Below are 25345 nucleotides of genomic sequence, written 5' to 3'. Positions count from 1 at the left end.
GCGAGCTGGAGGCCATCGCCTGTTGAAGCCAACAGATCCACATCATCTGCAAAAAGCAGAGATGAGATTCTGAGACCACCCAAGTGAAAGCCTTCCGCCACTTGGCTAGGCCTAGAAAGTCCATAAAAATTACAAACAGGATCGGTGACAAAGGGAAGCCCTGGCAGACTCCCTCACCCACCGGAAACGAGTCTGACTTATTGTCAGCTATGTGGACCAAGCTCCTGCAATGGTTGTACAAGAATCGAATGGCCCGTAGCAATGGGCAAGACACCCCATACTCCTGAAGCACCTCCCACAGGACACTCCGAGGGACATGGTCGAATGCCTTCGAGTCCAAAAAGCACATGTAGACTTGGTTGGGCAAACTCCCATGCACCTGCAAGTATCCTTAAGAGGATAAAGAGCTGGTCCGGTGTTCCATGACCAGGACGAGAACTGTATTGTTCCTCCTGTAGCAGAGGTTCGACTAACGGACTGGACTCTTTCTTAGTCTGGAGTTTATCTCAGATTCATTAATTAAATGAAGTTAAGGACAGAGAAAAGAATGTACAAGTTAAATAAACCTTGATATAGAGCTAAAGTTTTATAAGCATTATAACAACTCAAGTTTATTAATTTAGTGAACTTGACCTTGCTGCTCGAGTCCAGAGTGGTGTGACGCGTCTAGTATCTGCGTGCTAGTGAACTGCAAAATCTCCAGTGGTCAATTGGAAAATAAATAAAAATGCTAGTAATTTTTCAGTGTTAGAAAATCAACACTGCTAACGTTAGTCACTGTTAATCTTTAACACTGACTAAGTTACTGTTAAAATATAACACTGTCAGTGTTAATTTAACACTCAAAAGAGTGGACACATAAAAACACTTTTCTAGTGTCAATTGAACACTGGAGATTTTGCAGTGGGGTAGTGTATTTGCATTTGTCACCTTTCGCTTTCAGCCACACCATGACACTGCCACATCGCTGCTGAGTACTGATGATTGCAGTTCTGCAAAAAGGAGAACTGACTGAGGGAATGTTTTTGGCCAGCATATAGCCTTTTCCTATACATCTAGGGTAGTCTACAGTGTGGTGCGATACATACATGTTAAAAAGGTTTAGCCACCCGCTACATGAAGGTGCGTAGACTTTTTGAAACAGTTCAGATCTCACAGGAAAAATGAAACACCAGGGAGTGCCGAGCTCCAGCTCTCCGCTTCTTCACTACAGACCTTTGGACCAGCTCAAGGAGTGCTTGGTTTTGAAGTGTGGTTACTCATTGAATTGACATTTCAACAGCATGTAACACAAAAAATAAAAGTGCCATCAAAACAACAACAGTTGCCTGTAATATTTGAAAACCTCACATATTTCTCTCATAAGAAATGCTGACTGATATCAATATTCCTCCACCAGATCACCCTTCCTCAATTCTGACAATTCATTTCAAGAGATCAATACTACCAACACCTGGATAACTGAGAATCTACACAGACACTTAAAAGTATAGTTACACATTTATCTGCTTCAGTTCTTTAGATTTTTCTCTATGAGCTCCAGTCAACCACCTGGCCTTATCTGGTTTGTTAAATAAACAACTTTATTATTAAGATTGCAGATTAATTGTGTTCCATGTTGTAGATTCTGTTTACATACCCTTGTGTTTAACTATAAATTTGTGAGAGGGGATTTGCTTGCATTGTTTTACTTTATCTTATTCATTGATTTTCAGACACTCGAAGATGGCTGAGAATATTGCTCATTTCATCCTGGACTACTTTCAGCTGCCTTAAATACTTCAAAATCATTTTTGTTGTTAAAGAAGTCTGAAATGTGGACTCAGATATTGGCTGCTTATATGGCTTTTTAGCAACTGAGTGAAAATATTGTTTGTACATAGACCAGCAGGAGAGAGAAACAGCAAAATTTAGGTCTGGGACTGTTTTTTTCCATAATTCCAAACACAGCTAAGAGATTTGCAAAAACTATTGAAGACCAAAGAAGACTAAATGCTGACTTTCATGAATGTTACTCAACCAGTGAACCTCCAGTGAACAACTGTGGGGGTGGGTAAAAAAGTCACACTTCCTCTTTGGAACACTGCCAAACAAATTGTGTTGACTCTTAATGCTAAGCTCCACCTTTTTATGTTTCAGTGCATTACATTCTTTTGCTTTGTTTGCACACTTCTGTCCTGACTTGACTGGAATACAGCAGTTATAACTGTAGTCAGCTATAGAGGAACTCGTCTCTGACACAGACGTACATCAGTCACAAGTGGTTCGTCTATAGCGGACACTGAGACAGGTAAGCAGCTACAGCACAGATAGACACATAGATGAGTGTAAATACACTTTTCAGTAACATGCTGATGGAAAAAAACCTGAGAATCATTCATTTGAGGAAGAATTGGAAGGTGAAATACAAAACTCAAAGAAAATGGGCAGAGTAGATACTGTGATTCTATGAAAGTGACAGAAGATATTATGATAGAAAACATTTTAAAACTGAAAAACATCTGTGTCTTTTTCTGCTTGTGTTCAGTCAAGATGAAGTTGCTGCTTGTTGTTGCTGCTGTTCTGGCTGTATCCAGCTGTGCCAGCATCTCTCTGGAAGATCTGGAGTTTCACGCCTGGAAACTCAAGTTTGGTGAGACAGCAGACTCTTTTAGTCTTTTTGTTTCTGTTGATCCTTGGGAAGACTTGGAAAGAAATGTGAGCTCACCCTAATATGTTAAAATTGTGTAAAAAGGGAAATTTCGTAGCAGATTATTTCTTACATTCATTACCAATGTATTTTCTTTTGTTCTGTTTTCACTATTTCCTTTTCCAACTGGTAGATAAGTCATATGACTCTGAATCAGATGAGGCTCAAAGGAAGCAGATCTGGCTCAACAACCGCAAACATGTGCTAGTGCACAACATCTTGGCAGACCAGGGTTTGAAGTCCTACCGCCTTGGGATGACCCAATTTGCTGATATGGTATGTGCAAAAAAAGACGTGTCATTCAGATTTTACTCCTCACCATTTACAATTTCACAAAGACTTTTTTTTGTAATGCATATATGCATGTAAGAATGCATAGAAACTTTTAAATAAAAACCCCATGAACTCTGTTCCTCTTCTCAGGAAAATGAAGAGTACAAACGACTGGTTTCCCGGGGCTGCCTTCACTCTTTCAATTCTTCTCTACCTCGCCGCGGCTCTACCTTCTTCCGACTACGTGAAGGTACTGATCTACCCGACACTGTTGACTGGAGAGATAAGGGGTATGTCACCGATGTCGAGAATCAAATGCAATGTGGCTCCTGCTGGGCCTTCAGTGCAGTAAGTAGAAATAACTTTCTGTTCTTTATTTTTGTAACATGGCAAACTTTGCTCGGCTGTGGTCTGGTTTCAAACTCACTCTTTTTGTTTTTTCAGACTGGCTCACTGGAGGGTCAGCACTTCAGGAAAACAGGAAAGCTGGTGTCTCTGAGTAAGCAGCAGTTGGTCGACTGCTCTGGAGAGTTTGGCAACCATGGCTGCAATGGAGGCCTGATGGATTCTGCTTTCCAGTACATCCAAGCAGCTGGAGGGATTGACACTGAGGAGTCCTACCCTTATGAGGCTGAGGTAAATAGACTGCAATATGTCAAAAACATGTCACACCTGATTCCTTTTAAATCATGATCTTTGAATTTATACAAGCCTCAGCACTTTGCCATCTCACTATCATCAGCTTAAATTCAAATTCAAATTCAAATTTTATTTGTCACGTACACAGTCATACACAGTACGATATGTAGTGAAATGCTTGGACAACTGCTCGTGACCTAAAGAAAACAAAAAAGGAAAAGGCTATGAATAAGATAGGAAATAAATATGAAAAATTAAAAAGGGTAAATTTAACTAAGAAGGAATAAAATATAAATTAAGGTTAAAAATGAAATAACTGTACAACACAAATTAGAATGAAGGGTAAATTTAACTGGGAAGGAATAAGATAAAATATATAAATTAAAGTTGAAAATAAAATAACTGTACAACAAAATACACAATATAGAACTATATAAGAATGTATGAAGAAATCTAAATCTAAATAAATATATACACAATAACAGCAGCTGTACAAGTATTAACCGGAAATGAAGAATATAGTGACCAGTGTTGTGCAAAAAAACAATGTGTGCAAAAACAATGTCCAGAAAGTCCAGTGTGTGTGTAAGAACCATATGTGTGGGTCAGTACTGTGTGGTGGTGTGATTGAGAGACCGTATCGCCTGCGGGAAGAAGCTCCTCCTCAGTCTCTCTGTGTTGGTCTTCAGGGAGCGGAATCGCTTTCCTGACCTCAGCAGAGAGAACAGTCTGTTGTTGGGATGGCTGAGGTCCTTCACGATCTTATAGCTTAATAGCTTTAGTGAAAATTACTGATGATATTCTAATACATTCAGATAAATGTCCTGCTCAACAGCTTTTGATACTGTTGAACATGCTACCCTTATTAGCAGCCTCCACAAATGCGTTGTCATCTCTGGTACTGCTCTCAAATGGTTTTCATCATACTTATCAAACAGATAATTCAGAATTCATATAAATCAATGCATGTCCTCATCTGCACCTGCCCCAGTGCTTCTTTATATATGTTACCCCTGGGCCAGCTAAACAATGGTTTTAAAGGAATCTTCATTCACTTCTATGCAGATGACACATATTTTTCTGTCAAGCCCAACAACCTCAGTAGCCCCTCCTCCCACAATGGATTTTTCTGTGCCCTAACTAATTAGGATATTCAAATATCCTAATATCTCAGTCCTGAAACTGAGGTTCTAGTGCTCAGCCCACTAAGGACGATAGTCAGTACATTAGCCCCCTTGCCAAACATTTCAAATCATCTGCTAAAACCCTCGGTGTCACTTTTGATCATCACTTGAATTTCAAAACTCATATCTAAAAGGTTACCCAGTTTTGTTTCCTTCATCTGAAAAATATTGTGAAACTCCAACCTTTACTGCCAGTCAATCATTTTGAACTTTTAGTATGCACTCTAATTTACAACTTTAACACTTTTCACATGCATTTCTCAGTCCTCCTTAACTAGTCTCCAATTAGTTAAGAACACAGCTGCAAGGCTGCCAACTAAAACTAGCTGTCAGTAACATATTACACCTATCCTTGCATCCCTTCACTGGCTTCAAGTAAAATTCAGAATCCACTTTAAAATTCTGTTATTAACATAAAAGGCTCTACGTGGACAGGCTCCTGTGTATTTAGCTGAGCTTCTAGCACCTTATCAATGCAGCCAGCCTCTCTGATTGTCTAACCTCCCTCGCGCTGGAGAGGTGATTGTGCTTTTGAGGTTTTACTGCCCAAATTCTGGACCAGCCTTCCTCAATCAATTAGGTTGGTTATTTGTTTGAAGCGAATGCTGAAAACTCATTTCTATTGGTTAGTGTTTCCTTAATCCATTCCCCTTCAATTTTGGCCATAGTTTGAATCAATACAAGTATGTATATGTGTATGTAGGAATGAAGGTCTGTCGGTATGACTGACCATGTGACTGTTTATGTGTCTGTATGTTTTAACACGCACACTTGTCTTCAACGTGCACCTTTTATTTGAACTGTGAAGCCCTTTGTAAATCTGTGTTTTGAAAACTGAATAAATAAATAAAGTTATTATTATTATTTCAATAAGGAAAGATTATTAGACGGAACTGAACATCATTTATTGATATACAGAATTCAGTTATTTGGCTGTTAGACTCTGATGGCCCATCAAAGCAGACCAGAATCGTAGAGGTGATAGGGATTAGAACAGGACACCCCTTGGAATCTAGACATTGGTGGTGGCGATGAAGATGGAGGCTTGAATGAAGCCAGTGATGAGTGAGAGGTGGTCATGTGGAGAAGGTGTGGTGCATGAATGCATCTGCAAAGTAAAACGACAGATGCCAGTGAAATTTACAGTATGCGGAGTGAAGAAGGCTGGTAGAAATATGATTGGACCGGACCAGTCATGTCACAATAAGCTTGACAGCAGAAGTGAGAGTGGAAGTGATGCAAAGCTTAGATTAGATGCCAACACCTGGGAAGTAGACAGATGTGTGACTACAGATCTTCCTTATAGAACATACGCATAAGCTTCATTATTATTATTGATAAATATATGAATCAGGGGTGCAAATCGGCTCGTTTAGACAGTGTTATCAAGCATGAAAGTGCTTGAAGCAGTTTACAGTACTTCCAAAACATACTGTAGGTTCAAGTCGCATAAACCCGACAGTATTGGCTGCTTTACTGACTTCTTTATAAATCCATTTTCAACATCACAGTATTTTTTATATACTGTGTTTGCTAATATGTTGCAATCAATGCAAGAAATTTTAACATCTTTCTCCGTATTAGGATGGAAAATGCCGTTACAATCCTAAATCTACTGGTGCTACATGCACTGGCTATGTTGATGTGCAACCAGCTAATGAAGAAACCCTGAAAGAAGCTGTGGCTACCATCGGACCAATATCTGTGGCAATTGATGCTTTTCATCCATCTTTTCAGTTCTATGAATCAGGTACAGACATTGAAACACAATTGAAAGTATCAAGAAAATTATCTTCAAATTAAAAAATAAATGGGAATAGTTTTGTTCTTTACACCTGTCAGTCTAATTGGCATGTGTTTGCAGGTGTTTATGATGAGCCCGACTGCAGCAGCACAATGTTGGACCATGCTGTGCTGGCTGTGGGTTATGGTACTGAAAATGGACTTGACTATTGGCTGGTCAAGAACAGGTAAATACCTACTTATATTTAAATTTATATTTGATACACAGATATATAAAGACATCTTTTTTATGGCTTAACAATCGGATCATCATGTCTCTACATGTTATTGAACTATTAGTGTGAACACAGCCCATTTTTAGCTGTTAAATGTTTTTAATTTCTTTCTTCCTGTAGTGCTGGTGTTGGATGGGGGGAGAAAGGATACATTAAGATGAGCAGGAACAAATCCAACCAGTGTGGGATTGCTAGTGCAGCAAGCTACCCTCTGGTCTGAAGAGGTCGGAAGAAACTCATCCTCATTTTTACTTTATTTTATTTTTATTTTTTTGCCAAGTTACGTAACTAAATGTCATTTTGTTTACGGTGTCAACAGGCTCTCTTTTTGTTGCATTAGTGTTTAATTAAATAACATCATAAAGACTGCAAATACATGAAACATAAATAAATAAATAAATAAACAAATTGTTTCACATTGACATTTAATAAAAGTAATTGTGTTTATTTCACTGTGTTGGTAGTGTATGGCTTAATAACCAAGAAGTATTTTTTAGCATTTAAACTTTGGTCTGTTGATCAGTCCACTATGCCAGCACCAGTGGGATTTCTATTTTTTTTTTATACTTCTGTGTTCCCCAAAGAAAAAAGTTGACTGGTGATCCGTCCCTGGCTTTTCCTGTACAGCCACCATGAGAAATATAATGTATTTGTTTTATTTTGTATTTGTGCCCTGTAATAAAGCAGTAGCTTGCAAAAAGGCTGAGTAATGCACCTTCATCCATTCCTTTTTGTAACAAAAGTTAGCACAAGTCAGAGATCAATCCTGATAGGATTTGCAATCATGGTTTTTAGTTAGATAGACTATTGTGAGAGGAATGACGGACCCGACCACATACTTGCACTTTCCAGCACGCTTCTTTATTCAGTTGTCGTTTCTTCAACTCATGTCTTTTTCACAGCTTTTCAGCTGCGTCCTACACACAACAACAACCTCAGGTCCCGACATGTTTAATATAGGGGAGGCGTGATGAGCTGATTGACCTCAGGTATGTCAGCCTCCCCCGCAGCCATGTCACGGACCATGCCCCACCACAACTGCCAATGCTGTTTTCACCATTAGGCAGAAGTACGGATACTTCTGTTAAAACATACTGGTAAAAGCTGAAGTACTGATTTAACTTCTTTACAGGTTCTGAAACTTATTCAAAATAAGAAAGCAAAAAGTATATCTTTTGAGTATTTTTTTATGTAATAAAAGAGAATTGTGCTGCTGCAGTTGGTTCAATTGATGCAGTAAAATGATATTAGTGCAAGGAAATATAAATGTTATTTCATTCCATATTTTGATTCTAATGAATGTACTCAGGTTATATCAATTATGTAGAATACAAACACAGAAAAAGAGGGGGAATTAAAAACAAAAAACAGCTCTATCTGTTGCCTACATTACAGAGGCTAATTTTGCACACATAAACAAGAAAATTTGTACAGTTAGGGGTTAATGTGAGGTTGTAGAGAGATGGAAAGTAATCAGAATTGACGAGATCCACTGCCAGAAGGCAAAAATCCAGACACTGAGAATAGCTAGAAATACCTGGAACGGGAACGGGAACCACAAAGAAGTTGCTATTATTAGTCAGTCAACTGAATGGGTAGAACAAGATCTGGGTGATCAAAACCTACGCCCTGCCAGTTGTCAGATACCCTCTACAGTAATCACCTGGCCAAAGGAGGAGATAGAAGCCACAGATGTGAGGACAAGGAAGCTCCTAAACAGAAGAAAGGTGGCTGAGGATTGGTGAGTGTCAGATACACTGTCCAGGATGAAACAACAAAGATCCATGAGATGTACACTGACTGTGTGCTTAGTAAACACCTCAGGCATCAGAAACCTGAGAAAGAAGAAGACTAAGAACAGATTCTCTACACAGATGAAGCAAACTCTATGTCAGAGTAATGTCACATACACGTAATTTGTTGGACAGACGCACAATTCATCTGGTTTTGTCCATCCATATCATTTTAAATCAAACACTCAAAATGCGACTGAAGTCCAGACTTTTACCTTTAATTCAATGAGTTTAAGAAACATTTGATATTTGACAAGTCATTGACAAAGAGTTATGTCGCCAGATGACGTAGGTCATTTGATATGTGCAGAAAAATCCCAGATCATAATCTTTGACTCTACAGGTCTTCATAACAAATGACTATTGTTATCTTGCCTAATAGCAGTTGGAGATGAAAATCAAATCATTCAGCTAGTGTTGCTGTATACCAACAGTTGCCTAACAGAAAGAAATCAGCAGAAGTAACCTCTGGGACTGATGTCAGACTGCCTGAACCGGTTTGTGATGATGGGAAATAATCACGAGTCATACACCTGAGGAAGGAATTTCTGCTCACAAAAACAAATCTAAGGTCAAAGTCAGGTTGCGACTTGTTAATTAAACAACTTGATTTACAACTGTGCTTCATGTAGTAGATTCAGTATCTGTCCACTTGCTTGTTTGAGTTGCTTTATTTTATTTGTAGTTTTTCAGACAAATCAATTAAAAATATTTCTCAAAGACAAGCTGAGTTTTTATACCTATTATGTATAAGAACTCAGTGTCTTTATATATACCACAAGACATAATACAGTTGGCTTAAACAATTCAAAATGAACATTTTATGTTGTTCAAAAAGTTTGAAATGTGGACACATACTGACTGCTTCTGTGGCTTTTAGCAAGTAACAGGATGGTTTTTGTAAGTAGACCTGCAGGAGAGGGAAACACAGTACGACATATTTAAGTTTGAGTGTTTTTTCAGTGATCCCAAACACACCTCAGAAATTTGCAAAAGCTACTTGAGAGAAAAAACCCCAAAGAATTCTGACTGTCATGAAGGTTCATCCACATGACTGTGTAACTTCCAGTTAACACTGTGGGGGAAAGCCAAACACTCTGTGACTTCCTCTTTGGAAAATTATTTTCACTCTCAATGTTTAGCTCCACCCTTTTGTACTTCAGTGCTTGACACTTTTTCTTTCCGTGCTGTCCTGACCTGACTGGAGTACTGCAGTCATATTATAGTCGGCTAAATAAACAAGCTCCCTCTGGCACAGTCGTTTATCAGCCACAGGTGGTTATCAGTCAGACTGAGTCAGGCGGTGCAGGTAAGTAGCTACAGTAGAGTTAACTAGACATGTAGACAATTATGAATACACTTTTCAGCAATGTGTTAATGAAAAAAAGCAGAGAATCATTAATTTGGGAAAGAACTCGTGGGAAATGTGAAACAAATAGTCGAAGAAAAATGTGACGTTATGAAAGTGACAGACAACATTACGAAAGAGTGCGTTTTAAAGCTGTCATTAAAACAAAATCGAAACTGCATGTGTGGTTTCCTGTAAGTCACAAAGGATTTCTGTCTTTTTCTGCTTGTGTTCAGTCAAGATGAAGTTGCTGCTTGTTGTTGCTGCTGTTCTGGCTGTATCCAGCTGTGCCAGCATCTCTCTGGAAGATCTGGAGTTTCATGCCTGGAAACTCAAGTTTGGTGAGACAGCAGACTCTTTTAGTCTTTTTATTGCTGTTGATCCCTTTCTGTGCTTTTTAAATACTGTACAAGCCTCTCCTCTTTGATGTAAACCTTTTGTTTTTTAATTGTGTTCTGCTGACATTAAGATACTGTACAAGCCTCAAACTTGGAAAACTGTGGAAACAAAGGGAAATACGCATTTTCCCTAAAATTCATTAATGGATTTTCTATTATTCTGTTTCTCATAATTTCCTTTTCCACTATGCAGAAAAGTCATATGACTCTGAGTCAGAGGAGGCTCACCGGAAACAAATCTGGCTCAACAACCGCAAACATGTTCTAGTGCACAACATTTTGGCAGACCAGGGTTTGAAGTCCTACCGACTTGGGATGACCCACTTTGCTGACATGGTATATGCAGAAAAACATGTGTCATGAATACTTTTAGTTGTAATTGTAAGGTTAAAAAAACAGAAACAAAAAACAAACTTTTGAACTAAAAACTGATAAATTTGGTCCCTCTTGACCAGGAAAATGAAGAGTACAGACGACTGGTTTCCCGGGGCTGCTTTGGCTCCTTCAATACTTCTCTGCATCACCGCGGCTCTACCTTCCTTCGGCTACCTGAAGGTACTGATCTACCTGACACTGTTGACTGGAGGGATAAGGGATATGTCACTGATGTCCAGAATCAGATGCAGTGTGGCTCCTGCTGGGCCTTCAGTGCAGTGAGTACATAAGCCCCAGTGTTCTTTAATCCTGTAAAATAGGAAGTTTGTTCAACTATTGTCTGGGTTCAAATAGACTCATCCTTATTGCAGATTGGTGCACTGGAGGGTCAGAACTTCAGGAAGACAGGAAAGCTGGTGTCTCTGAGTAAGCAGCAGTTGGTCGACTGCTCTCAGAGCTTTGGCAACCATGGCTGCAATGGAGGCTGGATGGACTATGCCTTCAAGTACATCCAAGCAACTGGAGGAATTGACACTGAGGAGTCCTACCCTTATGAGGCTGAGGTAAGCATTATGAAAAAATAATTACCATTACCTGACAATCATAATAATAATATAAGAAGTAGAAGTGTAAATCAGCTCATTCAGACAGTGTTATTAATCATGAAAGTGTATGAAGTTGTGTACTTCCAAAACACATGAAGCCCACAGCATTAGCTACTTTACTGACTTCTTTCAAAACACATCTTTAAGATCACGGTGTTTTCTAAATGCTCTTTTTGTGAATATAATTATGACTAACACAATAAATTATAGCATCTTTTTTTCTGTATTAGGAAGGAAATTGCCATTACAACCCTGAAACTGTTGGTGCCACGTGTACCGGCTATGTTGATGTAAGTCCGAATGAAGATGCTCTGAAGGAGGCTGTGGCCACCATTGGACCGATATCTATTGCCGTGGATGCTTCTCATGAGTCGTTTCAGTTCTACCAATCAGGTGCACACACTGAAAAAAATGTCATGAAACCTTTAAATCGAATACGATCAAATGTGAAGTGCTTCATTTGTCTAACTGACATATATTTCTAGGAGTGTATGACGAGCCTTCATGTATAACCTCATGGTACAGCCATGCTATGCTGGCTGTGGGTTATGGTACAGAAAATGGACATGACTACTGGCTGGTCAAGAACAGGTAAATACCCACATGTGATGCTCATATTTGAATTCATGCAGTTCACTCTTTCTAAGAGTGAGTGCTGATACACACACACACACACACACACACACACACACACACACACACACACACACACACACACACACACACACACACACACACACACACACACACACACACACATGTAAAATGCATATTGTTTAAGCAGGTCCTTATGTCTAGTGTGGACGCTATTCATTTTTTGTTGCTAAATGTTGCTCATTTGTTCTTTCCTGTAGCTTCGGCCTTGGATGGGGGGAGAAAGGATACATAAAGATGAGCAGGAACAAATCCAACCAGTGTGGGATTGCTTCTAAAGCAAGCTATCCTCTGGTCTGAAGAGGTGGGAAGAAACCCATCCTCAGTTTTTCCTTCTGATTTGACAGAAATTTATTTCAGTGTTTTTAACTGGGTTATGTAAATTTTATTTGTGGTGTTAAGAAGCTCTCTTTTCCTGCAATTGTGCTAATAAATGTATAAATACTGTAAATACATGCAAAAATAAATCAACTGTGAGACTGTGGTCTGTTGATCAATCTATCATCCAGGCAGAAATGTTCAGCACCTGTGGGTAAATTTTTAGCTTTCTGGAGACATTTTGGACACTTTCAGACTATAGACTGTCAGCACAGATTGATAGATTGTATTTTTTTTTACATTTTTTAAAATAATTACCAAATCAGAAAACGGGTTCCAGAAAAAAAAAAATCAGCTAGCAATGGGTCTTTCAAGTGAATAATAATATTCTGAAACAGTTGTGATTTGTATCTGGAGTGGAACACAAATTTTGTCATGCTGTGTGGTGTGGCCGCCAGGTTGTAGGACCCAAACCCAGGACTAGGAGATGGAATAATTTAAAGCAACAGGTTTATTACCGGGAAAACTTTACATAAAATAAACTCACAAAAAAACAAACCAAAACCTCAAACATAAAAACTAGGACTAAAGTGAACTCAAACTAAAAACTAAGAAACATGAACCAGGACAACCAGGAACTATGCACTAGAAATAAGACAGGAACACGAAGGGAGAAAACTCAGCACAGTGAGGGCACAACGCGACCAGAGACAGAGACAAACACAGGGCATAAAATGCAAGCAGGACAATGAGAGGGAGGGGAACAGGTTAAAACACAGTTACACTATCAAAATAAAACAGGAAGCACATGACAGGCACAGCAGCAAGGACTACACAGTGAACAGAGGGAACACAGAGCACAGGGACAAGAGTAAGAAACTGCTAACCTACACTAAACATGACGGGCACAGGAACCAAAACCTAAGAACTAGCAATCACAAGACAAAAAGGAACTAGAAAGCGAGAAGTAGAGAACAGAAACCAAAACACTAGCAGTCAACCATGATGACATCGAAGCTCAATAAGGTTCAAGGTTCAAGGTTCTTTATTTGTCAATGTAGCCTGACACGCTCCTCGACATGTGCAAAAATTGGGGGGGGGGGTAGAGGAAGAACATTATATATATATATATATATAGTATATACATTGGGTGGATGTGCAGTAGTAGCAGCAAGCAGGTGAATTCTGTACATTAATATGAATAGACATCTGACTATTTTACAGGATAGACAATATAAACATATTTAAAATTAAAGGAATTTGGAATGTACATTGTGCCTTGGTTTAGTGTCTGGAAGAGAGTCCTGTTTCAGTCAATTATAGATGATGTGAGAGGGCGGGTGTGTGTGTTTAGGGCCCGGATGGCTTGGGGATAGAAGCTCCTCTTGAGTCTCTCTGTCCTTGCCCGGAAGATGCGGAACCTTCTACCAGATTGCAGAAGTTGGAACAGTTTGTTGCCAGGATGGGACGGGTCCTTCAGTATCTGCGCTGCTCTAGTCCGGCATCTCCTGGTGTAGGTGTCCTGAAGCGGGGGGAGAGCAATCCTGCAGCAGCGTTGTAGGATAAGAGTACAAAACTCAAAACACTGGGTCACCCTGACAAATTTAAAAGTTGATTCAATTCAATTTAGTTTTATTTTCTGTAATCTGAAAGAATAAATCAGGAGTTGACATCTCAGATTTTATTTTACTTGATCAGATTCTAAAACACTTCTAAAATATTTCTCCAGATTCCAGATCTTTTGATGATGAGTCTTTACAATTTTCTGTAATTTTCCACAAATTGTACATTTTTGCATATTGATCAACCTTTCATCATCATCATCATTTATTTATTTATATAGCACTTTAAAAACACACCTGGTAGACCAAAGTGCTGTACAATACTAATATGCACATAGTAATAAAACCAGACATAACAATAAAATTAAAAAACAATAAAAAATATCAGTTACCTACAGAGTTAAAAGCCAGGGAATAAAAATAGGTTTTTAATAAAGACTTAAAAACTGGCACTGATGTAGCCTGTCTAATATGGAGAGGAAGGTTATTCCAAAGCATCGGCGCGGCAACAGAGAACGCTCGGTCTCCTCTAAGTTTCAGCCGTGACTTTGGGACCGAAAGCAGCAACTGCTCAGCTGACTGAAGGGAACGAGTGGGGACTTGGGGTTTCAACAAGTCAGACAAATAAACAGGTGCCAGACCATTTACAGATTTTGTCTATTGTTACCTCTGAGAAACTCTGTCTTTCTAAAATGCTCTTTTTATACCCAATAATCTTATGACTGGTTGCAGAATTTATGTTTTTCAAATTGTAAAAAGCCTTTTAAATAAAGTGAAGTGGAACAATTTTGTGTTTTTCAAAATTTTGATGAAAATCCTGGACAGGTCAGTGTTGGTTAGTAGGGCTGTCATGGAACACCCCCCCCCCCCCCCCCCCCCAAAAAGAAAAAAAACAACAACAACCCAAAAACAAAAACAAAAAGCAAAAAAGCACAAACTGCAGTTTGTGGTCTGCACACCATGTAGTTCAGCTGCACACACAATTCAGTTTTACACAGTGGAATAGTTTGTCGTAAAGCAGATGGACTTCTCCTGTTGAACAATCCTGCTTCCACTTGAAATGTCATATAAAACTCTGAAGGTAAAGAGATTTATCTACATGTTTAAAAGTGATTAAATTCAAATATTCGCCAGAGAATAAGTCAGGGAGAGAAAATGCATCAAAGTCAGAGAGAGAACACTGAATTATCCCAGAAAAAAATGGAAAAGAGAGAAGACACATGCAGTTGTAAGCAGCATGAAGATTTGGCTTGGCTCAGTTATAGCTGAATAATGCGAACTTGCCACTGTGGTGAAATAGCCTTAGAAACAAATAACAAAATGGTCACATTCTGCAGTTTATAGTGCAATCTTAATGGCAATACAAGGGCGCGTCACAAGAGGGCGCTAGAGGTTGTTCATCAAACGTGTTGCTTTATTTTTCAAAGCGCAAAAAGAAATGTGATGGAGATTTGATGAGTTTTTTTTTTTTTTTAAATAATCTAATCTTATAACTGATAAGTGACATTTCATAAAATGGAAATGGAAAGCTTTCTTGTAATTCCTTAATTTACTTTATAGGTAAAATTATTATTATATATTATACTAGATTATAATTATTATAATATATATTATATATTATCAACATATTGAGAACAAAATCATAAATAAAATAAAATAAAAATGTAAAAATCAAAACAAAACGCAACACAAGAGAAGACACATATCCCCACCTAACTGTAGCGAGATAAGGAAAAAAGATATAAATAACACATGAACAATTTGAAGTGCAATGGTTGTTGGTGTGCAAAAACCTGTGTACTGATATAGATCTTTATTGCACACAACAAGGGTTTGTTACCAGGAAATTGTTATTGCACATAGTGAGTCCCTGGTATGTCTGTATTTGTTCGAGGAAAAGTTTGGCAGAGTTTAAGTCTGACAGTTTCAGAGAAGAAGCTGTTTCTCACATTTGTTATCAGTGGTTGTAGTGGGGGAAGTGGAAGTCACCACCTAAGAGGGGCCCTGGCAACTGTGAAATGAAAGTTTTTTTTTGTTTGCATCATTCAGAAAAAAAGCCGGAGAGAGCGAAACAGCAGCAACACTCTCCCTAAATTATGTGACAGAAGCTCATATTATTGTCAACTAAGAGTTATTCCACTTTCAGTTCAAAGCTTAACAACTCTCACTAAGTAACTCTATCTGTTATTGTTGGACCAGGTGAGGTTAGTTATGCATTTTGGGAAATGTTATTCTGCCTGAGGAAATAGCATTATAAAATACCATAATGACGCTCCTACTTAATTAAAACAAGCCATTAAAGGTAGGCCCTTCTATGGTTATGGATCAGCCTACCTGATGTAAACCCGAATAGCAGTCTGTTTATTAGATTTCAGTGCCTATGACAGTTTTCCATAACAAACACCACATTCAGATGCCCACAAGTGACACCAAGACAACCACAGGTTGATCAGCTTTGTAATTGTATTATCAGATACACCTTATGTTCTGGACACTCAGGAGAAGAGAGGTGGTGTGCTGCCAACTAATCGTTACTTGGTTATGAGCTGGATCAGATGGCGTGGGAGGATGCTGGACCTTTTGGGTGCCCTGGGAGTGTCTGGAAGAAGCCCTGGTCTGATAGATCTTCAACTCCCACCCCCAGCAAATCTTCAACAGCATTCTGAGGGAGAATGGATAAACTGAGTCTGAATGGAGGCAGCTGCCAAGTGGAACGTGACTCGAGCGATAGTCTCAAAGTGACTCTGGAAAATTGTTAAGCGAATGAGTAGGGGAAAGAATTGCTAAAGACTCAGGATGTTGTAGAGTTGGCTTGGCATGCTTCTAAGTGGGAAGCAGTGGTGCCTGAGGATGTGCTACATCTATCTTTCCATCACTCTCCTCAGCCTCCATGGGAAGGTTAATGTTGGGAGATTTCACCAAACTCCACTATCTCTAAGGGAGTAGCCAGCCACCCTTCGGAGGAAGCCCATTTCTGCCGCTTGTATCCATGATTTCATTCTTTCGGTCACTACCCACAGCTTGTGACCATAGGTGAGGTAAGGGACGTAATTCGACTGGTAAAAAAAGTTTGCTTTTACACTCGGCTGTCTCTTCACCACAACAGACTGGTACAGCGTCCGCATCACTGCAGCCACAGCACCAATATGTCTGTCAATCTCCCGCTCCCTTCTCCTGTCACTCATGAACAAGACCCCAAAATACCTGTTGAACCCAACAGATCCACATCATCTGCAAAAAGCAGAGATGAGATTTGGAGACCACCCATGTGAAAGCCTTCCGCCACTTGGCTACGCATAGAAATTATATCCATAAAAATTACAAACAGGATCGGTGACAAAGGGCACCTATTGGAAACAAGTCTGACTTATTGCTGGCTATGCAGACCAAGCTCCTGCAACGGTTTTATAAGGATCGAATGGCCCATACTCCTGAAGCACCTCCCACAGGACACTCTGAGAAACATGGTCGAATGCCTTCTCCAAGTCCACAAAGCACATGTAGACTGGTTGGGCAAACTCCCATGCACCCTCAAGTATCCTCGAGAGGATAAAGAACTGGTCTGGTGTTCCATGACCAGGATGAAAACTGTATTGTTTTGCTAACAGACAGATTCTCATTTTCAGCACACTGGCATAGACTTTCCCAGGGAGGCTGAGGAGCGTGATCCCCCTATAGTTGGAACACACCCTCCGGTCCCTTTTCTTAAAGATGGGAACCACCAGGGGCAGAGGTACTGCCCCTAATCTCCACGCAGCATTGTTGAAGCGTGTCAATCAAGACAGCCCTACAACATCCAGAGCGGTCAGGAACTCAGGCCAAACCTCATCCACCCCAGGGGCTCTGCCAACAAGGAATTGTTTAACTACCTCAGTGACCTCACCCCCAGAGATAGATGAGTCGTCTCCCTCGTCCCCTGACTCTGCTTCCTCCACGGAAGACGTGCCAGTGGGATTAAGGAGGTCATAGAAGTATTCGAGGTTTCAGATTAATTGTGTTTAATGAACTAGATTAACTTCCCATCCCGTTGTGTTTGACAATAAATTGTAATCTCCTCAAAATATGTGAAAGGTGTTGTAATGTTATGAATAACTTGCTTTATTTTACTCGTAGTTTTTCAGACACATCAAGTTGGCTGAGAATATGGTTTAAAGACAAGCTGAGCTTTTATAGATAACATGAGACCTGTGGCAATATGTCACATGTAATTTATATTTTGTCTGACATAAAATACTTCCAGCTGGCTAAATAATTCAAAAAAAATTGTTCTTGACACGGGGTCTCAGATAATAATTGTTTCTATGGCTTCTGGCTTGTAAATGTCAAATAAACTTAGTTGATCTTTCTCTCAAATACGAATTAATACTTTAGAGTCTGGGACTGAGATTTGCAAAAACTACTTGAGAGCAAAGAAGAATAATGAATGCTGACTGTCATGAAGGCTCCTCCACCTTATCATCTAACTTCCATTCAACAATGGTGAGAGGTGGAAAAGCCAAAAATTCTTTGACAACCTCTTTTGAAACTTGTCAATATCTGTAACAAATTACAGAAGAGATCATTCATGACTGTTGCGCTCCTTATTATTGCTGAGTGAGCATAAATAAAATGTTTCCTTAAGTGAGTGATGTCATGTGATCTTCTGTAAACTCTTGAAATGAAGGCAATTGCATTTCTTTTTGCTTTATGTTTGGTTCTTTTGTTTGGTTTTGTTAGCCAAAAAGTTGTTGCCTTCATTTTAAACTACAGTGTCCTGGATGCCCGAGTTAATGTAGACTGAGACTGTAACAGACTGTTAATGTACAGCTCCACCTTTTTCTGTTCCACCGCTTCATGTTGTTTCACTTTCTTTACAAATACCTGTGCTGACCTGGAATACTGCAGTCATGCTAGTAGCCCACTATATAAGAACTCCTCTCTGACGCAGACCTATATCAACCACAGGTGATTATAGTACACTCTGCACAACAGATACGGACACTGAGACAGGTAAGTAACTACAACACAGATAACTAAACATGTAGTTTAGTTGTAAAAGTGTAAATACACTTTTCAGTTATTATGATGAAAAAAAAATATTAATTTCAGAAAAACATTTCTGGAGGAGGTAACATAGAAACTCCCAAATAAAATGGGACAAAGTGGATATTGTCAAATGAAAGTGGCATGTAATATTATGACGAAAGCATTTTAAAACATGTATTACCAAGAAAGAATAAAAAAAAAAATCCGTTTTCATCAGAAACATAAGTTTCCTGTAAGTCACAAAGGATTTCTTTCTTTTCTGTTTGTGTTCAGTCAAGATGAAGTTGCTGCTTGTTGTTTCTGCTGTTCTGGCTGTATCCAGCTGTGCCAGCATCTCTCTGGAAGATCTGGAGTTTCACGCTTGGAAACTGAAATTTGGTGAGACAGCAGACTCTTTCTCTCCTCTTTCATTTTTTCTTTTTGTCAGAAGCTTCTGATCAAGTTTTATGTTTTTTAAGATACTGTACAAACCTCAAATTTAGAAAGAAAGATGAGCTCACCTGTGTTTTTACTTGTGCTAAAGATTATAAAACTGGAAATAAAGGAAATATGTTAGCGGGTTTAAAATACAAAATGATTAACTTTCTTTTGTTTCCCCCCCCCCCCATGATTTCCTTTTCCAATTGGTAGAAAAGTCATATGACTCTGAGTTAGATGAGGCTCAAAGGAAGCAAGTCTGGCTCAACAACCGCAAATTTGTGCTAATGCACAACATCTTGGCAGACCAGGGTTTGAAATCCTACCGTCTTGGGATGACACACTTTGCCGATATGGTATGTGCAGAAAAAGACATATCATTTAGATTTGATCAATTAACCATTTAAGTTGTCATCAATATTTTTCAATATAATCAGTATGTGAGGATGCAAAAAAAAACCCCATATTTTTGCATAAAAACCATGAACTTTGCTGCTTTTTACCAGGACCATGAAGAGTACAAACAGCTGGTTTCCCAGGGTTGCCTTCACACCTTCAATGCTTCTCTGCCTCAGCGTGGCTCTACCTTTCTTGGCCTGCCTGAAGGTACTGATCTGCCCGACACTGTTGACTGGAGGGATAAGGGATATGTCACTGAAGTCAAGGATCAGAAGCAGTGTGGCTCCTGCTGGGCCTTCAGTACAGTGAGTACATAAAATTTTGATTTTGTGTTCTTTGGGAAACAAAAACTGTTGTCTGGTTTGAAGCTGAATCATCCTTACTGCAGACTGGTGTACTGGAGGGTCAGCACTTCAGGAAGACAGGAAAGCTGGTGTCTCTGAGCGAGCAGCAGTTAATGGACTGCTCTCACAGCTTTGGCAACAATGGCTGCAAAGGAGGATCAGTGAAGCGGGCCCTTCAGTACATCCAAGCCAATGGAGGAATTGACACTGAGACAGCCTACCCCTATAAGGCTAAGGTAAATAGATAGCAACATATCAAACACACACACACACGCACCTGTTTCTTCTGTGATTTAAATCACAAACCTTGAATATATGCAGTCAGGTCTTTATCACCTTTATCATCATAAATATCAGAATTATCAATGCAAATCAGCTCATTCAGACAGTGGTGTTAATAATGGCCATGCATGAAAGGCTGTACAGTACTGCCAAAACATATGGTAGCTCCAAGCCCTGTAAAACTCACAGCATGAGCTACTTTATTAACTTCTTTCAAAATCTATTTTTAACATCACAGTATTTTGGCAAACTCTCTGTTTGCTATATAAATGTGTCACAACAGTAAAAACTTATAATAGCATATGTTCTCTGTATTAGGGTCAACGATGCCGTTACAAGCCTGATGGTATTGGTGCCAAATGCACTGGCTATGTTCATGTCAAACCCAGTAATGAAGAAACCCTGAAGAAAGCTGTGGCCACTATCGGACCGATATCTGTTGGCATTGATGCTTCTCGTCATTCATTCCAATTCTACCAATCAGGTGCAGATATTGAAAAAATATTTGCAAAGTGCAGAGAAACATTTTTAAATTGGAAAAGAAATGTGAAATGCTTCATTTGTTCTTTTGTTCAGTCTGATTGACATGTATTTGCAGGAGTGTACAATGACCCCGACTGCAGCAAGACAGTGTTGGACCATGGTGTGCTGGCTGTGGGTTATGGTACAGAAAATGGACATGACTACTGGCTGATCAAGAACAGGTATTTACTCCCATGTGATGCTCATATTTTAATTCATGCACTTCACTACTTCTAACATTCACTGAGTGCTGATACAAAAATATGTAAAGGCATCTTATTTATGCAGATCATTATTTCTCCACATGCTTTTGGACTGTTAGTGTGAACACTATTAATTTTTAGCTGCTAAATGTTGTTAAACTGTGTAATTTCTTTTTTTTCTACAGCTGGGGTCACAGATGGGGAGACAAGGGATACATTAAGATGAGCAGGAACAAATCCAACCAGTGTGGGATTGCTTCTCAAGCAAGCTACCCTCTGGTCTGAAGATCGGAAGAAACCCATCCTCAGTTTTTCCTTCTGATTTTACAGAAAATCTGGTTTGCCCAGAATTTATTTCAGTGTTTTTAAGCAAGTTGTTTTTAACTAAACATAATTTTATTTGTGGTGTTAAGAAGCTCTCTTTGCCTGCAAAGGTGTTTGATGGAATAAATGTATAACTACAGCAAATACATGTAAAAATAAATAAATAAATAAGCTATGAAACTGTGCTCTGTCGATCAATCCATCATCCAGGCAGAAACGTTCAGCACCCATGGGATGCGTTTCTAGTTTTCTGGAGACTTTTGTGTTCTCCAATGAATAAAGCCAATGTTTCCCAGGTTCAGTTTGTTGAGACATTTGATATCGCATTACTTACAGAATTTGTATGGTTATTATTGAGACATACATACTGATCTCCACTCCATTATTAAAATAACAATTATTTTAAGGTAAGAATATCTCTCAGCATTTAGCTAGCTTAAAATTTGTGTGACAAACATCACATTTTTCCAGTTTCTTCAGCTGATGGAGACAAACAGAATAAATTCTTTGGTGACCTCAAAACTTCATAGATAGTGTAACCAAACACTTTTTTAAGCTAATCAAAACCCAAAATAAAGCAAATGATAGTTAGAACAGGTTTATAACACAATGATTATGACCTTTCTTGAAAAATAACAAACGTCACAGGAGGTCTTCTATACTTATGAAATTCACCGTGTGTATTAATTATGATGGAATTTGTTTATTAAAAATCATAGTTACGGATAATAAGCTACCTTTAATTTTGACATTTCTGGTATTTTTGTAATAACAGAAAATATTATTTATATACATGCAATCTGTATATATAATTTTCAACACTGAATATTTTCAAACAGGCCAAACTCTACTGCTGAAGCTTGCGCAGAATTCCTGTGACTTTATTCATGAGGAGATCAATCTGGCGCTTTTAGCCAAGGTGGAAAACTGCATCCATGTTTGGATTCTGATTAACTCTGTTTAACTAGCGATACAGTACCCAGAGTTGTGTGTCTAATATTGTCCTTTCTCAGTCATCACTGTGCCACAGTGAGGAAAAGCATGGCTCAACACCTGCACCAGCTGGCTGACAAACTTGGAGCAGCTGTCATCCTGAAAGCAGGAAGCTTCACTGAACGCTTTCTAACTGCTGATTCTAGAATGGCAGAGGATGCCCCACCTGAAGCAAGATGGGTACTTTTAAAAGGGTTTGAAAGTGCATTAATGTGCCAATCTTGTTTTATTTTCTGAGCATTTGCACAATTAATGAGAATTAACGAGAACTATAATCCTCAACAGGTACCATGGTCATTAAAAGTCATTCAAATCAATTCAGTCCAATTCAATTGGAAACAGTTGCCTCAATGTTCTTTATATTGTAAGGCAGACCCTACAATAATAGATACAGAGAAAAAACCCACCAATCATATGACCCCTATGAGCAAGCACTTTGGCGACAGTGGGAAGGAAAAACTCCCTTTTAACATCCTCAGGGGTTTCAACCAGCCTGGAGGTCTTAGGGACAGATGGCTGCTATAGCTGGAGCAGTACCCCCAGCCTCTCTGCAGACCTGCAGGCCTGGTAGTGAAATATGTCTCCATGTGTAAATGTATCCAGTGTTGTCCCAGACATAATGCAGATTTGATTTTAAATACTAAATAAATATGCTGCTTAGATTAAACTAAACTGAAGATAAGGATTTTATGGAACTGAGATTTGCAAAAATTACTTGAAACCAAAGAAAATTATCTGTCTGACTGACTGTCATGAACTTTTCTGCACCTGACCATCTAGCCCCCCGTGGGAGGTGGAAAAGCCAAACATTCTGTGACTACCTCTTTTGAATATTGTCAAATCCTGCCATGAAAGTGTAGAGAAGCTGGCTATGCCTCTGTCTTTTTCTGCTTCTTCTCAGTCAATATGAAGTTGCTGCTTGTTTTTTCTGCTGTTCTGCTGTAACCTGCTGTGCCAGCATCTCTCTGAAAGATCTGGAGCTTCACGCTTGGAAACTCAAGTTTGGTGAGACAGCAGACTCTCTTTCTTCTCTTTTATTTTCGATTTTTGTCAGAAGCTTCTGATCATGTTTTATGTTCTTAAAGATGCTGTCCAAGCCTCAAACTCAAACAAAGAAATGCTCACCCATGTGTTTACTTGTGTAAAAGTTTCTAAGACTAAAATAAAAGGAAACATGTTAGCAGATAAAAAAAAAAAGATTAATTTCTTTTTTCTGTTTTTCTCATAATCTCCTTTTCCAATTGGTAGAAAAGTCATATGACTATGATCTAGGTCAGAGGAGGTTCACTAGAAACAGGTCTGGCTCAACAACCGCAAGTTTGCACTAGAGCAAAACATCTTGGCAGACCAGGGTCCAACTTTTGGATAAAATCCCCATAATTTTTCCCTGTTTACCAGGAACATGAAGAGTGCAAACAGCTGGTTTCCCTGGGTTGCGCGTCTCCTTCAATGCTTCTCTGCCTCGCTGAGGCTCGACCTATCTTTGCCTACCTGAAGGTACTGATCTAACCAACAGTATTGACTGAAGGAATAGTGCTAACTGACACTGAGACACAGAGAATGTGAACTTTTCCAGAAATGCAAAAAAAGAAAAAAAAAAGTTCAGTCTTAGTCTTACAAAAAAGAAATCCAGAAACTTGTGAACAGAGATGAAAAAATATAATTTGTGTGGTGTAAAAGTTTCTTAGTTTCTGAGATACGTCCTGGAGTAAGAACATATTTTCCAGAGTGTCTCACTTATCAAACCAAGTCTGTAGTTGGGGCCTTGAATGGGGAGAGAAAGGAAACATTAAGATAAGCAGGAACAACCAACCAGTGTGGAATTGCTAATTCCAAAGTAATTCCAATATCTTTGGTCTGAAGATTTCAGAAGAAACTCATCTTCATTGCTTCCTTCTGCTTTGACCAAAATGTATATGAATGTTTTTAACCAAGTTATGTAACCAAACATCATTTGATTTATGGTGTCAAGAAGCACTCTTTTCCTGCATTGGTGCTTAACGGAATAACGTCATAAAGACATCAAATGCATGTTAAATAAATAAAAAGAATGCTTTATACTAAGATGTAAAAATTGTAATTGTGTTTGTTACGTTGTGTTGGTAGTGTGTAGCTTATTACCCATGAAGTGGTTTTTAGCATTAGAAACTATGGTCAGTATCATCCAGTATCAACAGAGAAATGTTAAGCGTGTGTGGGATACATTTATAGTTTTCTGCAGACTTTTGTGTTCCCAAAAGAATAAAGCTGAAGGGTCCCCATTTTCCCTGTAGACCTGTCATGGATGACATTTTTGTTTCAATCATAAATTTGCATTTATGTGTTTTTTTTGTTGGACAGACTGCCAATCCAGTTTCCACCATCAAGTCAAATATGTGTAATCTGTATTTTTGCATATTATTTAATAAAAAACAATAAACCATTTGAGACTACAATACTACATTTAAAAAAATAATAAAATTATGACCAAATCAGCAAATAGATACCAGTTTTAAAAAAAGGAAAACTGGTCTCTACACACAGAATTCAGGTTTACACAGTGGACTAGCTTGTTTAAAGAGCTTGGCCTGTACGTTGCAGGAAAATTCAAGAGGGTAAAAAACAAAGCCCATTCGCCGTTTCAAGGTATGCAAGAGTTTCAGATCCAGATCTAATGTCATAATTTTGCTCCGCAGGGAATAGACGACAAAAGAAAAAGATGGCTCCCACTCCAGAATCTAATGCATCCACATCCACTGTTGTGAGAGGTTTGGTTGAGAAAGGATGGGAGCAGAAGTGAAGTGTTGTTTGAGAAAGTCGAAGGACGACTGAGCTGCTGGGGTTCACTGGAACTGTGATTTGGCAAGTTGGGTTAGAGGCATGGCAACTTTACTGAAGTCCCAGTAAAGTTAGCAAAACCAAGGAAACGTTGCAACATCTGCAGTTCTCAGGCAATGGCCAGTCCATGACTGCTTGCACCTTTGCTGGGCCTGGTTTGAGA

The 25345-nt window shown here is 38.9% G+C and overlaps 3 protein-coding genes across 3 annotated transcripts; all 3 read left to right on the top strand.

Annotated features, from left to right (window-relative positions):
• The first annotated feature begins 2153 nt into the window (after positions 1–2153).
• LOC308390069 (cathepsin L-like peptidase) lies at positions 2154–7498 on the top strand. The gene is made up of 8 exons (XM_080871769.1): positions 2154–2290; positions 2528–2632; positions 2823–2965; positions 3113–3310; positions 3407–3598; positions 6370–6535; positions 6650–6755; positions 6924–7498. The coding sequence occupies exons 2-8, from the start codon at positions 2533–2535 to the stop codon at positions 7021–7023; spliced, it is 1005 nt and encodes a 334-aa protein (XP_080727895.1). The 5' UTR covers positions 2154–2290; positions 2528–2532; the 3' UTR covers positions 7024–7498.
• A 2333-nt stretch (positions 7499–9831) lies between these two features.
• On the top strand, positions 9832–12401 carry LOC308390070 (cathepsin L-like peptidase). The gene is made up of 8 exons (XM_080871770.1): positions 9832–9905; positions 10181–10285; positions 10536–10678; positions 10798–10995; positions 11089–11280; positions 11553–11715; positions 11808–11913; positions 12177–12401. Exons 2-8 carry the CDS (start codon positions 10186–10188, stop codon positions 12274–12276), a joined length of 1002 nt encoding a protein of 333 aa, XP_080727896.1. The 5' UTR covers positions 9832–9905; positions 10181–10185; the 3' UTR covers positions 12277–12401.
• Positions 12402–19159: 6758 nt separating this feature from the next.
• LOC308390072 (cathepsin L-like peptidase) lies at positions 19160–21333 on the top strand (the record flags this gene model as incomplete). The annotated part of the gene is made up of 7 exons (XM_080871772.1): positions 19160–19259; positions 19512–19654; positions 19805–20002; positions 20086–20277; positions 20642–20807; positions 20922–21027; positions 21234–21333. The coding sequence occupies 7 exons, from the start codon at positions 19160–19162 to the stop codon at positions 21331–21333; spliced, it is 1005 nt and encodes a 334-aa protein (XP_080727898.1).
• Between the last annotated feature and the right edge of the window lie 4012 nt (positions 21334–25345).

The sequence above is a fragment of the Rhamphochromis sp. 'chilingali' genome, assembly GCF_963969265.1.
Source record: "Rhamphochromis sp. 'chilingali' genome assembly, chromosome: 21".
NCBI classification, from domain to species: Eukaryota; Metazoa; Chordata; class Actinopteri; order Cichliformes; family Cichlidae; genus Rhamphochromis; species Rhamphochromis sp. 'chilingali'.
The sequence above is the reverse complement of the archived record's forward strand: the minus strand, read 5'-3'. Positions and strand labels throughout refer to the sequence as shown.

Coding starts and splice junctions, on each gene's coding strand:
- LOC308390069 (XM_080871769.1), top strand. CDS start 2,533: ATGAAGTTGCTGCTTGTTGTTGCTGCTGTTCTGGCTGTATCCAGCTGT. Junction 2,633..2,822: donor CGCCTGGAAACTCAAGTTTG/GTGAGACAGCAG, acceptor TCCAACTGGTAG/ATAAGTCATATGACTCTGAA. Junction 3,599..6,369: donor CCTACCCTTATGAGGCTGAG/GTAAATAGACTG, acceptor TCTCCGTATTAG/GATGGAAAATGCCGTTACAA.
- LOC308390070 (XM_080871770.1), top strand. CDS start 10,186: ATGAAGTTGCTGCTTGTTGTTGCTGCTGTTCTGGCTGTATCCAGCTGT. Junction 10,679..10,797: donor TGACCCACTTTGCTGACATG/GTATATGCAGAA, acceptor CCTCTTGACCAG/GAAAATGAAGAGTACAGACG. Junction 11,716..11,807: donor GTTTCAGTTCTACCAATCAG/GTGCACACACTG, acceptor ATATATTTCTAG/GAGTGTATGACGAGCCTTCA.